Consider the following 19,339-nt stretch of genomic DNA (forward strand, 5'->3'; position numbering starts at 1 on the left):
AACTCTATGTCTCAAGTTGCCAAACCACAGGTGTAACTGAGCCTCGCTATTGGTGGCCTGATCTTTCCTCTGCCCTGCCCAGAATGGTGTTCATAAGAACCAGAGAAATGGACACATCCAAAAACCCTCCTCAAACCAACCATCACTTGCACATTGTCATTCTACACAGAAAAGCTAAAGAGGTCAACCCTTTCAGTAGAAATACTTAAAAGGTATACACAAACACTGTTGTGTTTATTGTAGAACAGAAGAAAGGTACACACTCAAAATATCCCAGACAGGCATTAGCCCCTGACTCAGCACAGTAATCCTATTAACTAAATAAGCATCACATTTCCTTGAAAATGAAAGAATGAGCATCATAGTTGATAAACTATATTTAATATAAGTCCTTATGGAAGTAATGGTGCTCCGGAGAGGCAGGGGGTAATGGTCTCTCTACCAGGTGTGGGTTCAGGAGTCAGGTGTCCTACAATGCTCTGTACTGCTTATTCAATTAGTTCACCTACAGACAAAATGGCACAATGTTCCATTGTTAGGGATCAAATCATCTGAGACAAGTTCTGGGTATGTGTAAATGTACATGGCGAATAAAGGGGATTGTGATAGTAGACTGGTCATGGATATAGAGTGGCTAGACTATGGCCTCAGGTCCACAGGGATAGCCTACTACTCATTTCTATTCCATTGACACCACAGATCAACCCCACTAACCCAGCCAAGGTGACAATACACACTGCAACATCACTTTAGTATGTGGCGTCACGCCCATGCATGGCATTCCTTACTGTGCCATACAGAGTTCATTTTACAGTGTATTTCTTTTGCAGACTATGCTCTCATGTGTGATCGTGTTTGGCTCTGGTTATTCAAAAGCAGTAGTGTGTTTGTATTTTAGTTACTGGGTCTACATACTACGGCTGTCTGTGTGTTTAGTTGAGCCTGACTAGCTGTGAGTGTTTGTTGGCGATTCGTTGGCCTACATGCCTTTATGTGACACTTTTAGTATTTAAGATTCCTCTCCACTCATATAGGGCCGTTTGCCATGTCCATGTAAGCCATTTTGTACTGGACTGCTTATCACCATGGAAACTGTGTTGCGATTGCAGTGAGTTGGAGTACGCATGTGTGCGCGACCCAGTTCTATGTGTTTATTTGCTGTCCACTTTATTAAATTGTCAAGTGAGCTCTATTTAACTGAGGCTACAGTGACAGGCTTTCCAGAGTGGATATAGGGAGTGAAACAAGTTTCTTAGCTACCAGCTAAAGCACAGAAATACATAGTCCTATCTTTTCATGTAGAATGGCAAGCTGGATTCTTATTGTTACTTTTTATTATTACTTTTTATTTTAGCCTACTTGGTGAATATTTTCTTCTTCTTGAACTGCGCTGTTGGTCAAGGGCTTGTAAGTAAGCATTTCACGATGAAGTCTACACTTGTTGTATTCTGCGCATGTGGCAAATAAAGTTTGATTTGATTTTGATTTGACATGTTGTCTGTATCAGATGCTACCTCTGGGATGTACTGGGATAGATTAAGTTTAGGTTGAACCCACATAACACATGGTACATGTGCCTATGAGTATGTGGTGTGGATTGCATGGGTATGAGCATGTGAGTGGCTCAGTGTTTGTCCTGTCTGTGTACTGCTGGCTTGCTTCTGAAGCTAAGCAGGGTTGATCCTGGTAGGTTCCTGGATGGGAGACCAGATGCTGCTGGAAGTGGTGTTGGAGGTCCAGTAGGATGCATCCCTTTCCTCTGGTCTAAAATAATAAATATATATATACATCCCAATGCCCCAGGGGACATTGGCCTGTGTAGGGTGCCGTCTTTCGGATGGGATGTTAAACGGGTGTCCTGTCTCTCGGTGGTCAATAAAGATCCCACGGCACTTACCATAGGGGTGTTAACCCCGGTGTCCTGGCTAAATTCCCAATCTGGCCCTCATATCATCACGGTCACCTAATCATCCCCAGTTTACAATTTTCTCATTCATCTTCTCTCCCCTGTAACTATTCCCCAGGTCGTTGCTGTAAATGAGAATGTGTTCTCAGTCAACTTACCTGGTAAAATAAGGGTTAAATAAATACAAATGTAGCGACATGATGCTTGTTGTGAAGTCATCCAAAGAGATCATGATTCATTCATTGAAATTGTTATTCATCTGTAAAATAAAACTTCCCTCTTCCTTCTCCATGTCCTTTCTTCTTGTGTGCTATCTCACTGTTTCCCCCCCTTCAGCATTCAACTCCTCCCTTCATATCTGCTGTGTTGGAGTTTGTCCTGGCTGAAAAATCTCTGACATTCTGTTGTTTTTAAACCATTGTTGTTTAAATTAATTCATAACATTGTCTGGGTCCATTATATGATTAATGATGCCCTGGCTTTAACAGGGCATTACATATTAGTGGTCTGTTTATAGCTCAGTCTCCCTTGTCTTTCTCCTGCCATCAGAAAGAAAAACTCTTTGTCTCCTGTACAAAGGTTTAAAGAACAAACATTTACAATAACTTGGAGACAGTAGCAACAACCTAAATTAATTATCTTGCAATATTCTCTGGTAAAGACAACCCCTCTAAAATCAAACTATGCATAGAAATGCAAAACTATGAGAATAGCATAATTCATTTTTCTAATATTCCATTATTTAGAAAATATCTTAAAAATATAAATGTACATATTCATTTTCATTTACCTTGTACAATAACTGTTCTTTTTTAATGTTCTACTTGAATTATATGCTCTTGCATTATTCACCATCATAAAAAATGCAGAATTTAAAAATGGAAAATCAAAATGGATGCTGCCAACAGCATATCACGGGAAAATGTCATCCTGGCACATTTTTTGTGAAAAGGTACAATGTCACAGTAGCTAGATTGTAGTCAATTAAAACGATTGTTGATGTTTTTGTCAATACATTGTAGTCAATGGGATAAGATGAGTGTCACAGGGTTGAAGTTTTTTACAACACATTGCAGTCAATGGAAAAAGATGAGTGTCACAGGGTTGAAGTTTTTTACAACACATTGCAGTCAATGGAAAAAGATGAGTGTCACAGGGCTAACATTTTTCTTGTTAATCTCATGTCTGTCTCTCTCACTTTCTACCTCCTCTTTATCCCCCCATTCTGTTCTCTCTCCTTCCCCCTTCTTTCACCCCCTCCACCATCTCCCCTCTCTCTCCGCTTTCTTCCTCACTCTCCCCCTTCTCTCTCTCTCCCTCCTCCCTCTCTATTCTCTCTCCCGCATTTCCCTCTGTCCACCCCCTCTCATTTCTCTCTCCCTCTCCTTCCTCTCTCTCCCCTGTCCCTTCTTCCCCCTCTCCGTCCCTCCCCTACCCTCACACTCCCACTTCTCTCTCTCGCTCCCTCCTCCCCCCTCCATTCTCTCTCTCTTCTCTCTCCCACCTCTGTCTGTTGACTCTCTCTCCCCCTCTCTTTCTCCCCTTCTCCTCTCCCTCCTCCCTTCCTCTTTCACCTTCTCCCTCTCTCTCTCCCCCTCCCTCAAATTTAGCTGTGACTCTTGATGATCTCTCTCCCCCTCCCTCAAATTTAGCTGTGACTCTTGATGATGTTCAAAATATTTATTGGTCTAATGTAATTAATAAGTGGCATCCAGACACTGTACTTGATGAATTTATGAAATTGATTCTTCCAATTATTGATAAACATGCACCTGTTAAGAAACTGACAGCTCCATGTATTGACAAGGAATTGAAAACCTGTATAGTTGAAAAAGATGGAGCAAAAGGAGTGGCTAATAAGTCTGGCTTCACATATGACTGGCTGACTTACTGCAAACTGAGAAATGATGTGACTAAACTCAACAAAAATAAGAAGAAACTGTATTATAATGCCATGATCAATTATATAAATAATGATGGAAAAAAACATTGGAGTACTTTCAATCATATTATGGGCAGAAAATAAATGCATTGTAAGTTCGAATTTTGTTAAGTTAGTATGGGAGAGGTGGACAAATTATTGTTATTTCTCAAAAATGACAAACCTCCTGGCATTAACAACTTAGATGAAAAGCTACCGAGGATGGTAGCTGACTATGGCCACTCCTATCTGTCATATCTTTAATCTGAGCCTAGAAGAAAGTGTTTGTCCTCATGCCTGGAAGGAACCCAAATATATTCCGCTACTCAAGAGAGGTAAAGAGGACCTATTAGCTTGCTGTCAGCTCTTAGCAAACTGTTGGAAAAAATGGTGTTTGACCAAATAAAATGTTATTTCTCTGCAAACAAAATAACAACAGACTTTCATTATGCTTATAGAGAAGGGCACTCAACATCTACTGCACTGACACTGATGATTAGTTGAAAGAAATTGATAAAAGAAGATTGTGGGAGTTTTATTGTTAGATTTCAGAGCAGCCTTTGATATTATTGACCATAACCTGTTGGCTTTTCAACCTCTGCCATATTGTGGATTCAGAGCAATCTATCGAAAGAACTCAGAGGGTTTTATTTAATTGAAGCTTCTCTTATGTCAAACACGTAAAGTGTGGTGTACCGTAGGGCAGTTCTCTAGGCCCTCTACTCTTTTCTATTTTTACCAATGACCTGCCACTGGCATTAAGGAAGGCATGTGTGTCCATGTATGCTGATGATTCAACCATATCCGCATCAGCAACCACAGCTAATGAAGTCACTGAAACCGTTAACAAAGAGTTGCAGTCAGTTTTGGAATGGGTGGCCAGTAATAAAATGGCCCTGAACATCTCTAAAACTAAGAGCATTGTATTTGGTACAAATCATTCCCTACACTGTAGACCTGCAGTTCTAGACCTAAGTTCAAGTGCTGCAGGCTCAAATCAAATCAAATGTTATTTGTCACATGTGCCAAATACAACAGGTGTAGACCTTACAGTGAAATGCTTACTTACAAGCCCTTAAAGGGTTAATAAATGTTATGTTATAATAAACTGTAAGGTCTCCTCTTCAGGAGACCTCTCTGTGTGTTAAAACCTGTTTTGAGTGTTGTGACCTTCAGACACTATCAGAAGGCGTCTACATTCAGACTCCTCCTGTCTGGATCCCACCGTGGTTATCTGGTTTTCTGAGAACACAAGGCTGCCACAGACCTGATGAAACCAGCCACCTGTCAGAAGATGCTTACACTCGTTCACCTTGTCATGACCCTATACTTGTGATGAAAGGTCAAGTTTCGGTCAAACCCACTGAGTTTTTACTTGCTGATAAGATGGTTACTGCTGTCAGAGGGAGGTTAGATTTATTAAAATGTTGTTGCCAGGTAAAGTTACGTAAGGGGGATTGGAGAGGCTATATAAGTTACAGGATGTCTTAGACATTTTGCAGAACTTGGGGTGAACTATCATATACTGTTATACTGTACTCTGTATCAACTTCTGCCTACAATTGTATTACTAAAAGGAGTGTTTTAATACTTAAACAAAGAGTCTGTGTTTCCTTTCCATTACTAATGTATGTTTGATAATTATATAGACCTGATCATTTGTTGAAGAAATTTACCAACAGTGCAGCTACAGTGCCGAGCTAACTCTAACCCTGACCCTAACCTTAACCCTCCCTTCATCTCTGCATCTTGGCTCAACCCTTCTGCCGATGTCACTCACAAGCACATTAACTCTAGGTCAGGCTTCAAGTGAGGCCTACCTTTCTGCCATGTAGTTGGGGGAGGGGAAATGTATTAACCTAATCTCCAAAGTGAACCAGTTGATATCGGTAGGCCTAGGCTGCGAAACAGAGGTGATTGCAGTTGAGAGGATGAGGGAGAGAAGTAGCGGTCCCGGGGTTGTGAAGGTGGAGTGTCGGTCTGTGGAGGAGAAAGTGGCTCTGTTATGGAAAAAACACAAGCTGCGAGGCCATCCTGATTATAACAAAGTCTTCCTTCGATCAGCCAAGTCCCACACCGATAATCTTATAGAACTGAACTTCAAGACGCTGCTGAGGCAAATACCAGCAGGAAAGGACTATTTCGTAGAAGGACAATGCGGACAAGGACATGGGGTGGACAGACCTCCTACATACTGAGGGGCTTCCCATCCCCTACAAGATTCAATTTCAATAGCGCATTGGAATGTTAACGGATGGACTACCTTGAACAATAAATTACGAATAACAATACTAAAAATGTTAAACTCAGACATTATCTCAATAAATGAAACGCATTTGCGTCGGCAATAAATTATTGATATTGAAGGGTATGCATGGTGTGGACCCAACAGAAAACCAATGTGAAAGCCCCCAGTGGTTCTGGGGAAGTGGGAATATGTGTAAAGTCTGATATGATGAAAGCATATAAAATTGAAATTATCGATAAAGCCAGAGAAGGAATTATTGGTTTATGCTTTGAACATAGGGAGTCAGATGATTGTTTTGTTGTGTTTTCATGCTATTTGCCACCTGAGTAGTCCACATTTGATTTAGATGTGTGGTATGAAAAATGTTGTGATATGTTGTGATATGTTGTGACCAAAACGATATAAGAAAATTCCAATGGAAGTCAGGGAAGAGCAGGGAGGGCTGAACTCTGATATTACACAGGTACCTAAGGAGAGGGAGAAGGGGTTTGCTAGCTTGTTCTCAGGTAACGAAGATGTGGCATATTTTGAGGAAGAATTTTATAAAGACATGTTCCCTGAAAACTAAAATGGAAAATACAATGTTAGAACCCTCGTTTTTAAATGATGAGCTGTCTGTGGCAGAAGTTAAGAAGGTGATTGACGCTGCAAAAAATGGGAAAGCGTTTGACATTGATGAACTGCCTAATGAGGTTTTAAAATCCCCTAAATAATTCATGTCCTATATGATTTGCTCCGAATTTGTTTTGAGTACAGTATACTGCCATCCACTTGGTACAGGTCTATAGTGAATCCCATTCCCAAATCTTTGAAAAATTACACAAGAATGCCACAAGAGGCATAAGTTAATAAAGTACGGTTTATACATTATATTCATCCATCCTCAACAATAGGCTAATTCGATTGTTGGAGGATCAAAACATTCTGGTGGAAGAACAAAATGTTTTTCGTAAATCCAGAGCCTGTATAGATCATATCTTCTCGGTCTGTACAATAATCAGAAATAGATCACACGAAGAGAAACCTACTTTTGCATATTTCATTGATTTCCAGAAAGCTTTTGATTTTGTAAATAGGGATCTTTTAGCCTATATTTGGTTAAAGACAGGGGTTGATGGGAAATTTTATCACACAATCGAGTCTCTTTGTGTGGGGTGCTAAGAGGTATTTTAAAAATGAACATGTCCATAACAGAGCAGCACGTTACTTTTTAGGTGTCCACAAGTTTGCACCTATACTTGCAATAACTGGGGATATGGGCTGGGAACCCTGTGAGGTGGGATGGAAGGCATGTATGGTGAGACTATAGAATAGACTGTTGGATATGCCAACTGCCAGACTAGCTAGTAAAGTTGTTCAATGGGATCTTTCTATAGGGGGAGACAGGGCAACTGAAATGTCTGACATTTTTCAAGAGTCTGACTGTGAACATCTGTACGAAAACAAAATTAAGGGAGACATAGATATGATTAAAAAACAACTGTTGACGCAATATATAAACAAATGGGTGGAGGAGATGAATTATAAACCCAAATTGAGAACCTTTTGTTTGATTAAGGGTAAATTCATGTGTGAGAGATAAATTATGTATAACCTACCTAAAAGCAAGAGATCGCTATGTGCACAGGTAAGATCAGGGATATTGCCTCTGCTTATTGAAACAGGTAAGATCAGGGATATTGCCCCTGCGTGAAACAGGTCAGATCAGGGATATTGCCTCTCTGTATTGAAACAGGTCGGTATTGTGGTGAAATGGAAGAGGAAAGACTATGTAACTATTGTGACTGCGAAGAAATAGAGAATGAAACTCATTTGATCCTCTATTGCCCTTTCTACCACGATATACGCTTGCTCTTATTCCAGAAAGCACACCAGATACACCCTGGCATTATTATGGCTGAGTGATGAGGAGTAATTGGAATGTTTTTTTTGTCCATTGTGTATTTCCATTTGAAGAATATTTAAATAAAGCCTGGAATAAAATTAAATTAACTGTAAAAAAATATATATTTAGCTTCTATGTGGTTAATGTGTGTATATAGATTGTGTGTAGGCTTGTCTCCCACATGAATCTTCTCTTTGTGCCACACTGGGTTCAAGTGACTTCTGTTTCTTTTTTTTCTGTATTTATTTATATGTTATGTATGTATGTACATTTGAAGTCAGAAGTTTGCATACACTTAGGTTGGAGTCATTAAAACTTGTTTTTCAACCACTCCACAAAGTATAGGTTTGGCAAGTCGGTTAGGACATCGACTTTGTGCATGACACAAGTAATTTTTCCAACAATTGTTTACAGACAGATTATTTAACTTATAATTCACTGTATCACAATTCCAGTGAGTCAGAAGTTTACATACACTAAGTTGACTGTGACTAATACAGCTTGGAAAATTCCCCAAAATGATGTCATGACTTTAGAAGCTTCTGATAGGCTAATTGACATAATTTGAGTCAATTGGAAGTGTACCTGTGGATGTATTTCAAGGCCTACCTTCAAACTCAGTGCTTCTTTGCTTGATGGGAAAATCAAAAGATATTTAGCCAAGACCTCAGAATTTTTTTTTCACAAGTCTGGTTAATCCTTGGGAGCAATTTCCAAACGCCTGAAGGAACCACGTTCGTCTGTACAAACAATAGTATGCAAGTATAAACACCATGGGACCACGCAGCCGTCATACCGCTCAGGAAGGAGACGCGTTCTATTTCCTAGAAATGGACGTACTTTGGTGCGAAAAGTGCAAATCAATCCCAGAACAACAGCAAAGGACCATGTGAAGATGCTGGGGGAAACCGGTACAAAAGTATCTGTATCCACACTAAAACAAGTCCTATATCGACATAACCTGAAAGGCCGCTCAGCAAGGAAGAAGCCACTGCTCCAAAACCACCATAAAAAAGCCAGACTACGGTTTTAATTGCACATGGGGACAAGATCGTACTTTTTGGAGAAATGTCCTCTGGTCTGATGAAACAAAAAGGGAACTGTTTGGCCATAATGACCATCGTTATCTTTGGAGGAAAAAAGGGGTAGGCTTGCAAGCCGAAGAACAACATCCCAACCCTGAAGCACGGTGGTGGCAGCATCATGTTGTCGGAGTGCTTTGCTGCAGGAGGGACTAGTGCACTTCACAAAATAGATGGCATCATGAGGGAGGAAAATCATGTGGATATATTGAAGCAGCATCTCAAGATATCAGTCAGGATGTTAAAGCTTGGTCGCAAATGGGTCTTCCAAATGGACAGTGACCCCAAGCATTTTTCCAAAGTTGTGGCAAAATGGCTTAAGGACAACAAAGTCAGGTATTGGAGTGGCCATCACAAAGCCCTGACCTCAATCCCATAGAAAATTTGTGGGCAGAACTGAAAAAGCGTGTGCAAGCAAGGAGGCCTACAAACCTGACTCAGTTACACCAGCTCTGTCAGGAGGAATGGGTCAAAATTCACCCAACTTGCTGTGGGAAGCTTGTGGAAGGCTACCCGAAATGTTTGACCCAAGTTAAACAATTTAAAGGCAATGCTACCAAATACTAATTGAGTGTATGTAAACTTCTGACCCACTGGGAATGTGATGAAAGAAATAAAAGCTGAAATAAATAATTCTCTCTACTATTATTCTGACATTACACATTCTTCAAATAAAGTGGTTATCCTAACTGACCTAAGACAGGGATTTTTTACTAGGATTACATGTCAGGAATGGTGATTAAACTGAGTTGAAATGTATTCGGCTAAGGTGTATGTAAACTTCCGACTTCAACTGTATGTATATATTTATATTATTTTACCTCTCCAGGGATGTAATTTACTATTATGTATTGATTTTTACCTTACTTTTTCATTCTTTCTTTTTTTGTATCTTTAATTTTTACTATTTATGCAATGCAGAGAACACCGGAAGCATAATTATAATTTAATTACCATAGTGAATCATTGTAATGTTTGTTTATGTGTCAATTAATCCCATAAGGGATGGGTTGCCAATTGGCGATTTGACATGAAAATAAAATTAAATTCATTGCATTGATTCATTCATTCAATTGTTATTTGGATTATGGTTAAGGTTATGTCTAGGATTAAGGCCCTAGGTTCATGTCCACTTGCAGCTCAGCCCTAACCCACCCTATCCATAACTTCGCTCAGCTCTTAGAGTTAGGGTTGAGCGGACATGTGGACAAGAAGTTAGGGTTAGGGTTATGGCTAGGGATAGGGTTGAGCCAAGATGTAGAGATGAAGCAAGGGTTAGGGTTAGGGTTAGGGTTAGAGTTGAGCCAAGATGTAGAGATGAAGCAAGGGTTAGGGTTAGGGTTAGGGTTAGGGTTAGGGTTAGGGTTAGGGTTAGGGTTGAGCCAAGATGTAGAGATAAAGCAAGGGTTAGGGTTAGGGTTGAGCCAAGATGTAGAGATGAAGCAAGGGTTAGGGTTAGGGTTGAGCCAAGATGTAGATATTAAGCAAGGGTTAGGGTTAGGGTTGAGCTGCAAGTGGACATGAAGCTAGGGTTAGGGTTAAAGCTCAGTTTAGGGTTGAGGTGGGATGTGGACAGGAAGCTAGAGTTAGGGTTGTTAGAGTTGAGCTGGGATCTGGACATGAAGCTAGGGTTAGGGTTTGGTTTAGAGTTTGCCTGCCTGCCTGTCTGTGATTTTATATATATGTTTGCTTTCCTGCCTGCCTGCCTGCCTCTCTTTCTGCATGTGAGTGGAGATGTCTTTCTGTCTGAGATAAAGAGAGATGAGTGAAAAATAGATAGAAGAGAGAGGAGATTGTCATGTCTGTGAAGCCTTTCTCTATGCGTTCATATTGTGATGCTTATCTTTGCCCATTGAATGCAATGTATCCACTTGGGCATCAACCCTGTGACACTCATCTTTTCCAATTGACGATAATGTATTTACATAAGCTTCAACATTGTTTATTTATTGATCTCGGCAAGTCAGATAAGAACAAATTCTTATTTACAATGACAGCCTACCTAATGACAACACTGGGCACATTGTGCGCCACCCTATGGGACTCCCAATCACGGCCAGTTGCGATACAGCATGGAATCGAACCAGGGTCTCTAGTGATGCCTCTAGCACTGAGATGCAGTGCTTTAGACCACTGCGCCACTCTGGAGTGACAGTCATCTTTTCCCATTGATTGCAATGTATTGAGATAAAAGTCAACCCTGTGACACTCATCTTTTCCCATTGACTGCAATGTATTGAGATAAACATCAAGCCTGTGACACTCCTCTTTTCCCATTGATTGCAATGTATTGAGAAAAAAGTCAACCCTGTGACACTAATCTTTTCCTATTGACTGCAATGTATTGAGATAAACATCAAGCCTGTGACACTCATATTTTCCCATTGACTGCAATGTATTGAGAAAAACGTCAACCCTGTGACACTAATCTTTTCCCATTGACTGCAATATTAAATTAAATATCAACCCTGTGACACAAACTTTTTCCCATTGACTGAAATGTATTGAGACAAATGTCAGGTACGATGACAATTTACCTTTTTGCAAAAATGTGCCAGGATGACGTTTTCAGGGTGATAATGGGCTGATGCTGTTTATCCCCTCCCCAGTAGCAACTGTGATTGGATATGATTCATGACAACCAACCACAACCACACATCTGAGAGAATATTAAAACATAAAGGAACCCGGTTTATCCTGTTTTCTGTGTGTAAATATCACCTGTCTGCATAAAACCCAAATAATCAAAAACAAACACATAAGTAAACAAACAAAACAACAAAGAATACACTGTACAGAATTAAAAATATTTATCACTCATCACAATATTCACTTTCTCATGCCAGGAATGGGGCATGATGGGAATGAGGAAACAGACAGGATATGCCAGTGGCTGTGTCCTCTGTAATGGCTGACCCAAACTGTTGTGAAACAGGGATGAAAGTTCACCTCTTAGACAGCATTACAAAATAACAAACCAAAGAAATTATGCTATTTACTTTTTTAGAAAAGAACGGAAAAATAATATACATCAAATGATGTATGCTTGTGTGTGTATGTGTATGTTTATCTGCCTATCATCATGCATAAACATACACTCACAGACATACAAGCACACGCACACATGCTATGCATACACACAGTCACATATAACTAAGGCCAGTTTTGAGGAAGAAAACAAACTAAATTTCTCTTAACACAATGTTGATTCAGTAATGGCTAAATCTACTGTGCGTGACCTGATTCTGCAGAGTTATGTGTATCCCCTTTGGATACAGCAATGCACCCTCTCTTTCTCAGTCCCACAGTAGCATCCCCCAATGCCTTCAGTAATTTTGCTGCCATCCTGACGGTCTATGCACTCAAGTAGCAGGAAAAGGAAGGAAGAGTGAGCTCCCTCCTGTGTCCCAAAAGTTCTACTTATTGGGCATTTGTTACAAATAAAAAAAAAACACCAAATGTGTTTTCAGTGCCTTTTACTCAAGTGAGTAGAGGTGCAGCTCCTGGTATGGGTTAGAGTTCATGTTTTCTTTTATTTATCTGTAGTATTTGTACCATGTCCTCCTGTTTGGGTGCTCTCCATACTACCTTTTCCCTCCTCCTGCCTCACTTGCTCCCATTATTGGTGTTTGAACAACTGCTCTCTCCCCGGGAGAGCACATGGTTCTCCTGTCCCCCCCCTGGCCTGCCCTCCAAGGGGAACACACTATTAGCCAGCATCCTCTGGGAGCCCTCCAGGTGGTTGGCTGCAATGTGGTGGCTGCTATGGGACCTGAGCTTGGGGCTGGCTTTTCCAAGGAGCCTCTGGGAGGGGTTGGTGCCTGAGCCGTCATGGAGGTGCTCCTCCTCGTCTGTGTCAGCATCAATGAACTTACTAATGGAAGCGTCGTGGAATGTGAAGATTGTGGGGATCAGGGTCTCATGGGGTGGGGTCCTGCTGCTGGCGGTGGTGTAGACAGACACCTCAGGACTCATGAAGGAGTGGTCAGAGAGGGCAGAGCTATCTGAGAGGGCCCCACCCCCTGGACCCTGTGCTGAGAAGGAGAAGGAGGGGCCTGCGCCGCCACCTTTGAAGTTGACCTTGAGTGAGCGGTTCTTGAGAGGGTTACTGAAGCGCAGGCCACGGGGGCTGTCAGGGAGGCCGCACTTGGAGCCTCGTCCTCCAAGGAGCTTGGTAGCAGTGTGAGGGCCGTCCATGGCCTCATCCTCCAGGGTGATTTCAAGCATGGGGTTGGCGCTAACCCTCCCTGGTACACTGGTGCTGGGGCTGTGGGAGCAGCGGGCGCTTTCGGTGAAGTCGGCAGCGCAGCTCATGAAGCTGTCAATACTGGACATGCTCCTCATGTCTGTGGTTGGGGCAGGCTCCATAGGGATGCTTCCCATCTCTATCTCATCTCTCTTCTTGGCTGCTTTAGATAAAGGTGCCTTGTCCTTGTTGTTAAGGTTAGGTTGAGATTGGGTCTTGGCCATCTTGTTGTACATCTCCTCCAGTTTCTGAGCGTTGAGGTGCTGAGGGCTTCCAGGAAGGGCTTTGTCTGGTGAGCTGGGCTCCAGAGACTTGGCGGAACCCGTCTCTGAGGTAGTCCGCTTGGGAGTCCCTTTCCTGTAGCTGGGAGACAGGTGGTTGCCCTGCAACTTCCCCATGTTCTCTCCATTATTTTCTACTACTACGTCCATGAGCTCGACGCTGCGTGCGAACGCCTCCTTCATGTTCATGGAAACGATGCTGCCGTTTCTCTTGGCTTTCTCCAGGGCCTCCCGCCTCTTGATGGCCTTTTCCTGCCTCTTCTGCTCCTTGTAGAACTCTGAGAAGTTGTTGACGATGATAGGGATGGGCAAGGCTATCACCAACACTCCAGCTATGCAGCACAGACCCCCAATAATCTTGCCCAATAAAGTCTTTGGGTATATGTCGCCATATCCCACCGTAGTCATAGTAATGGTGGCCCACCAGAAGGAGGCAGGGATGCTTTTAAACTTAGTGTCCTCTTCGTCCTTCTCAGCGAAGAAGACGAGACTGGAGAAGATCATGATGCCCATGGCCAAGAAGAGGATGAGCAGGCCCAGCTCATTGTAACTCCTCCTCAGGGTGAAGCCCAGAGACTGGAGCCCTGTGGAATGCCTGGCTAGCTTCAGAATACGCAGAATACGCATTATTCGGAAGATCTGCACCACCCTCCGGACGTTCTGGAACTGTAGAACACTCTTATTGGACTCAGTCAGGAAGATGGTGACGTAGTAGGGCAGGATGGCCAGCAGGTCAATGATGTTCAGCGGACCCTTGAAGAACTTCCACTTGCTTGGCGAGGAGATGAAGCGGAGCAAATACTCCATTGTGAACCAGGCGATGCACACCGCCTCCACGTGAGCCAGCTGAGGGTTGTCTGTCACCTGGCCAAACTCGTCTTTGTCCTGCAGCTCCGGGAGGGTGTTCAGAGACAAGGCAATAGTTGACAGCACGATAAAGAGGATGGAGATGATGGCCAGGACCTGTTGAAACACAACCAAGAGAACACGCATCAGTCAAACTTCAGTGCAATGACATGTTGAACATTAATGCCAGAGCATTTCAAGGCCTTTTAGTCTGGATCCAACTATGCGATAAAACAACTTTCAAAGATGCTTTAAATATCCTAAATACGGCTGCAGCAAATAATAACAGTCATTATGTAAAGCTGACGCCTGAAAAATATGATTAATTCATGACCCACTTAGCTCTCTGACTAATTTCTCCTGAACATTATGAAAAGGCTACTGTCCTATCAGGACTAGCGGGTTTTTAAAGAGAAAAAAATCTCAAAGATAAATATCATCTAGATGGCCTGGTCATTCAAGTCTGACCAAAAGAATGTTTAGAATGTCAGTGCCAAAAACGTTAACCAAAATACTAGTTTCCCTGGTAACCCACTTTCTTTGCCACCAAATGTTGTATTTTCTGTGGATTGTGATTGACAGAACACACACCATGAGATGAGGGTGCACATTGATCCTCAGATAGTGTGTGTGTATTACCAGCGTTCCCTATCACAGTAGGAGGGTGTGATGGCTGTCAGCTGGCTGTCAGCTGGCTGTCAGCTGCTATCTCTTCAGCTATGAGTTGTGGTGTGCTATATCCCTGCCAAATGTGTGCCCTTGTTCCTATCCTGCTTTATGCCTCTTCTCAGTCCCTCCTCATCTGCCTCTCTCCTTCAGACTGACTCCCTCAGACTCATTGTCCTAGTTCTTCTACAAAGCACCTTGCAAAGTGAGTGTACTACTAGCAGACCAGTAGAGACATAGATTCACAGCACAGTCTGCAACTCCACTGCATGATGAGAGCATTTGAACCTGTAAGAAGGTCACAGGGAACAGGATGATGAGTACTACATGCTGAGTACATCAGGATCTGGATAAGGTATTTTGGATTAACAGAGTGCATTCAGGGCCGTGTGTACCCTGCTTGTGGCACACCTATTATTTCTCTACCAGCCAGTGTGTGTCAATCCAACACAAGGTCACGGTGGAGGCTGTGACCCTATCCATGTCCCAGGTCAGTGCAGTGCAGGATTACTCCCTGGCAGTGCTCAGCATTCATTAACTTTAATTAATCCTGGCAGGTGAGGTGCCTGCAAACCCACCCTGGCCTTTAGGGAGAGGCTGAGAAAGAGAGAGAGAGATAGGGAGAGTCTGAGAGAGAGAGCGAGAGAGAGACAAAGAGAGACAACGGGAGACAAAGAGACAAAGAAAGACAAAGAGAGGTAGAGACAAACTGGACTAAAGCGTTTCAGCATCATTTTGATGCCCAAGTTAAAAGAGAGTGAATTAAAGGCCAGACAAGAGTTTAAACTCAATCAGGGCCACCCCTAACATGTCCTTCGTCTAGTCAGGATCCTGAGGGACCAGAGTGATGGATGAAAATCTACAAACACATTAGATCCAAAGTGGATTTGCTCCCATGAAAGATTCACTCAACCAATCACCATTAATGACTCAAGTTTCAAGTGTAAACTGCACATTACATATTTGCAAGGACAAATAACTTTGAATATGCAGTATGTCACCATATCCTTATATTTCCATTGTGTTTACAAGGATACTGTGTAGTGTTTGTGGTTCTTGTGTATTGAACTGACACACCTAAACGTACACACATTGGTTGTTAGGCATACTATACATCATACATGACTAAGTGCACATTACGCCTGACATCCAGACATGCAATACTGTAACTCTGCCAGTGGGACAAACATAAACAACTTTTCACAATGACTTTCCAAAACTTTCCACACAATTTCACACATTACACACTATATCACGTGAACGGTAACACCTTTAAAGGTGTTATACTACCATGAAATAAAACAGGGATATCTGCTTGTCCTACTGAAAGATTAATCTAACCTGCTCGCTGTGTCTAGTCTAGATGTTTATCTCTCACACAAACATACTCAGTGTTGGGTTACAAAGCAGGGATGGGGAGAGCTCACGATTGGTTAAAACAGACCATGGACCATGTAAAGGCACAGAGCCAGCTCCAGCGCTGCTCCCCACACACTGAGAATCCAGATAAATTATATCAACTACAATCCGAGCAGCACAGTATGATGTGAATGGGAACTGCATGCACTCACATGCTCATCTCTCTGGCTAGTGTGTGTGAGTAGAGTAGCGTACTAGGGAACACAGAGCTCTGGGCTCCCGAGCCCTGGCTCCAAAATGAGCCTTTGAGGAGAGGCAGCTGTAACACTCAGGAATATGTGCACGGATGGTGGAGTCTCACCTGGACGGGAGTCCTCGACTGGATGTTGAACTAGATGCGGATGTAAAACTAGCAGGAAGGACGTCAGTGCAACCTGGACGTCTTTGGGAGAGCATCCATCTCAGAGTTACATCCAGCTTAGAAACCAGCTGAGTTACATCCATCATCCAGCTCAGCAACCAGCTGAGTTACATCCATCATCCAGCTCAGCAACCAGCTGAGTTACATCTATCACCCAGCTCAGAGTTACATCCAGCATCCAGCTCAGAGATACATTCAGCATCCAGCTCAGAGATACATTCAGCATCCAGCTCAGAGATACATTCAGCATCCAGCTCAGAGTTACAACCAGCATCCAGCTCAGAGATACATTCAGCATCCAGCTCAGAGTTACATCCAGCATCCAGCTCAGAGATACATTCACCATCCAGCTCAGAGATACATCCAGCATCCAGCTCAGAGTTACATCCAGCATCCAGCTCAGAGATACATTCAGCATCCAGCTCAGAGTTACATCCAGCATCCAGCTCAGAGATACATTCAGCATCCAGCTCAGAGTTACATCCAGCATCCAGCTCAGAGATACATTCAGCATCCAGCTCAGAGTTACATCCAGCATCCAGCTCAGAGATACATCCAGCATCCAGCTCAGAGTTTCATCCAGCATCCAGCTCAGAGTTACATCCAGCATCCAGCTCAGCGTTGCATCCAGCATCCAGCTCAGCGTTGCATCCAGCATCCAGCTCAGAGGGGATACATAGTCAGTTGCACAACTGAATGCATTGAACCGAAATCTATCTTCCACATTTAAACCAACCACTCTGAATCAGAGAGGTGGGGGGGGCGGGTTGCCTTAATCAACGTCCACGTTAGATTTTTCCACCTTTCTGGCTTGGGGATTCCAACACTCTTGACCGCTAGGCTACTTGCCAGCATCCAGCTCAGAGTTACATCCAGCATCCAGCTCAGAGTTACATCCAGTGTGTGCTAGCTAGCTAGCAAAACTAGCCAGACCCAGCTAACACGGCTTGACATACCAAGTTTTGACCTTCACCCTCTCTGCCATCAGGTGAGTATGAAGTAATTATCAGCAACTGTCTATATCAGGGAGGGGAAACTCCATTCCTCGGGGGCCTGATTGGTGTCATACTTTCCCCCCAGCCATATAGCTAACACGCCTGATTAAACTAATTGCATTCTAAACAGAAAACCATGATTAGTTGATTATTCGGAGTCGGGTGTGTCACTAATCAGGCCCCCAAGGACTGGAGCCGTCCATCCCTGTTCTATATAGTTTAGGTAGCTATAGCGCCCAAAGCAACTCTGGACCTCGAAGCCAGTTCCACTGCTTTTTTTCATTGTTCCCCTCTAATCGGGGACTGATTCAGACCTCAGACACCAGGTGGGTGCAATTAGTTATCATGTAGAACAGAAAACCAGCAGGCTCCTGATCTATAGCTGGTCCTTCCCTCTACCTAATAATGGAAGAGATGAAAGGAGAAGGGCACAGTATGGTATCTGAGTCGATCATCATGAACTTCATGTAATTACATGACTAATACAGTAAGTTAAAATTAGCCCTTTTATAGGTATGGATATGCTTTACCAGCATCCTTTCCTGCTCATTGATGGGCAGACGTAGGCTATACTCTTCAATTGTGAACACACCTATTGTTACGACAATTGGCATACTCTACGAATGTATACAAACTGTTACAAGACTGTAACTGATTGAGGTTTAGGGGAGGGTTATGGTGATGCCCCTCTACTGTGGGACTTCAGTTAAAGAGCAGGCAGAGGCAGAGATTCTGTTCAGCTTAAGTCTTTATAGATTCAGGTAATGGAGATGATACATGGCAGGGAATGATTGACAGTAGTTGACATGTGATTCGTCTTGAATTGAGACTTGATTGGCTTTGTATGGAGTATGGCTTATCTAAAAGGAGACACAGAAAGGTGCAAATAATAAAGGGCAATAACATCAGTGAACATACATCATTAATTGGCTGTTAATGGCAATAATAAATGACACTATATCAATGCAATAAGCATAAAACATGCGTAAAGCTAACATGGGTAAAGCAGCAGTTAACAATGAATGGCCAGAAAGGGTGTGGTATGGTAGGCAGAGGCCAGATATTTTATTTATCAATGGCTTCATAGCATAGCATGGCAAGCAAACAAACAATGTAAGCTAACAAAAATAGCAGGCCTAGTTTACATTACAAAGGCAATGCACAACAAGTGCAAAAAACATGTATATATTTTATTATTTCCCCTAACCCTTTCACTCCTCCCCTATTGGAGTAAAATAATGGACAGCAACACTTAGGCTTCTACTTCCAGCTTATATATACTATATACTTTTTACAGACACAGTTTATTTAACATTAGTTATCTTTTGTTTGTTTTTAGTCCCATCGTTCAGCTACCCTCAACCCCTCCCATCTATCTCTGAACACCATCCTGTTTTCATTTCTATTTGCCATATCTTTTCCAACTGTGCTGTTTCACAAAAGTTCTGAACCTATATACATTTTACAGACACAGTATTTTTTA

The 19,339-nt window shown here is 42.5% G+C and overlaps 1 protein-coding gene across 2 annotated transcripts in view; it reads right to left on the bottom strand.

The window, feature by feature from the left end:
- Window positions 1-11,837: 11,837 nt before the first annotated feature.
- The window catches only part of LOC129815459 (potassium voltage-gated channel subfamily B member 1-like), a 123,498-nt gene continuing 115,996 nt past the window's right edge, over window positions 11,838-19,339 (bottom strand). For both annotated transcript variants that reach the window (XM_055869328.1, XM_055869327.1), the window contains exon 3: window positions 11,838-14,532. In XM_055869328.1, the coding sequence (XP_055725303.1) occupies window positions 12,649-14,532 (1,884 nt within the window). In that variant the 3' untranslated portion in view covers window positions 11,838-12,648. The remainder of the gene's footprint in view (window positions 14,533-19,339) is intronic.

This window comes from Salvelinus fontinalis, chromosome 18 (genome assembly GCF_029448725.1).
Source record: "Salvelinus fontinalis isolate EN_2023a chromosome 18, ASM2944872v1, whole genome shotgun sequence".
Classification (NCBI taxonomy): domain Eukaryota; kingdom Metazoa; phylum Chordata; class Actinopteri; order Salmoniformes; family Salmonidae; genus Salvelinus; species Salvelinus fontinalis.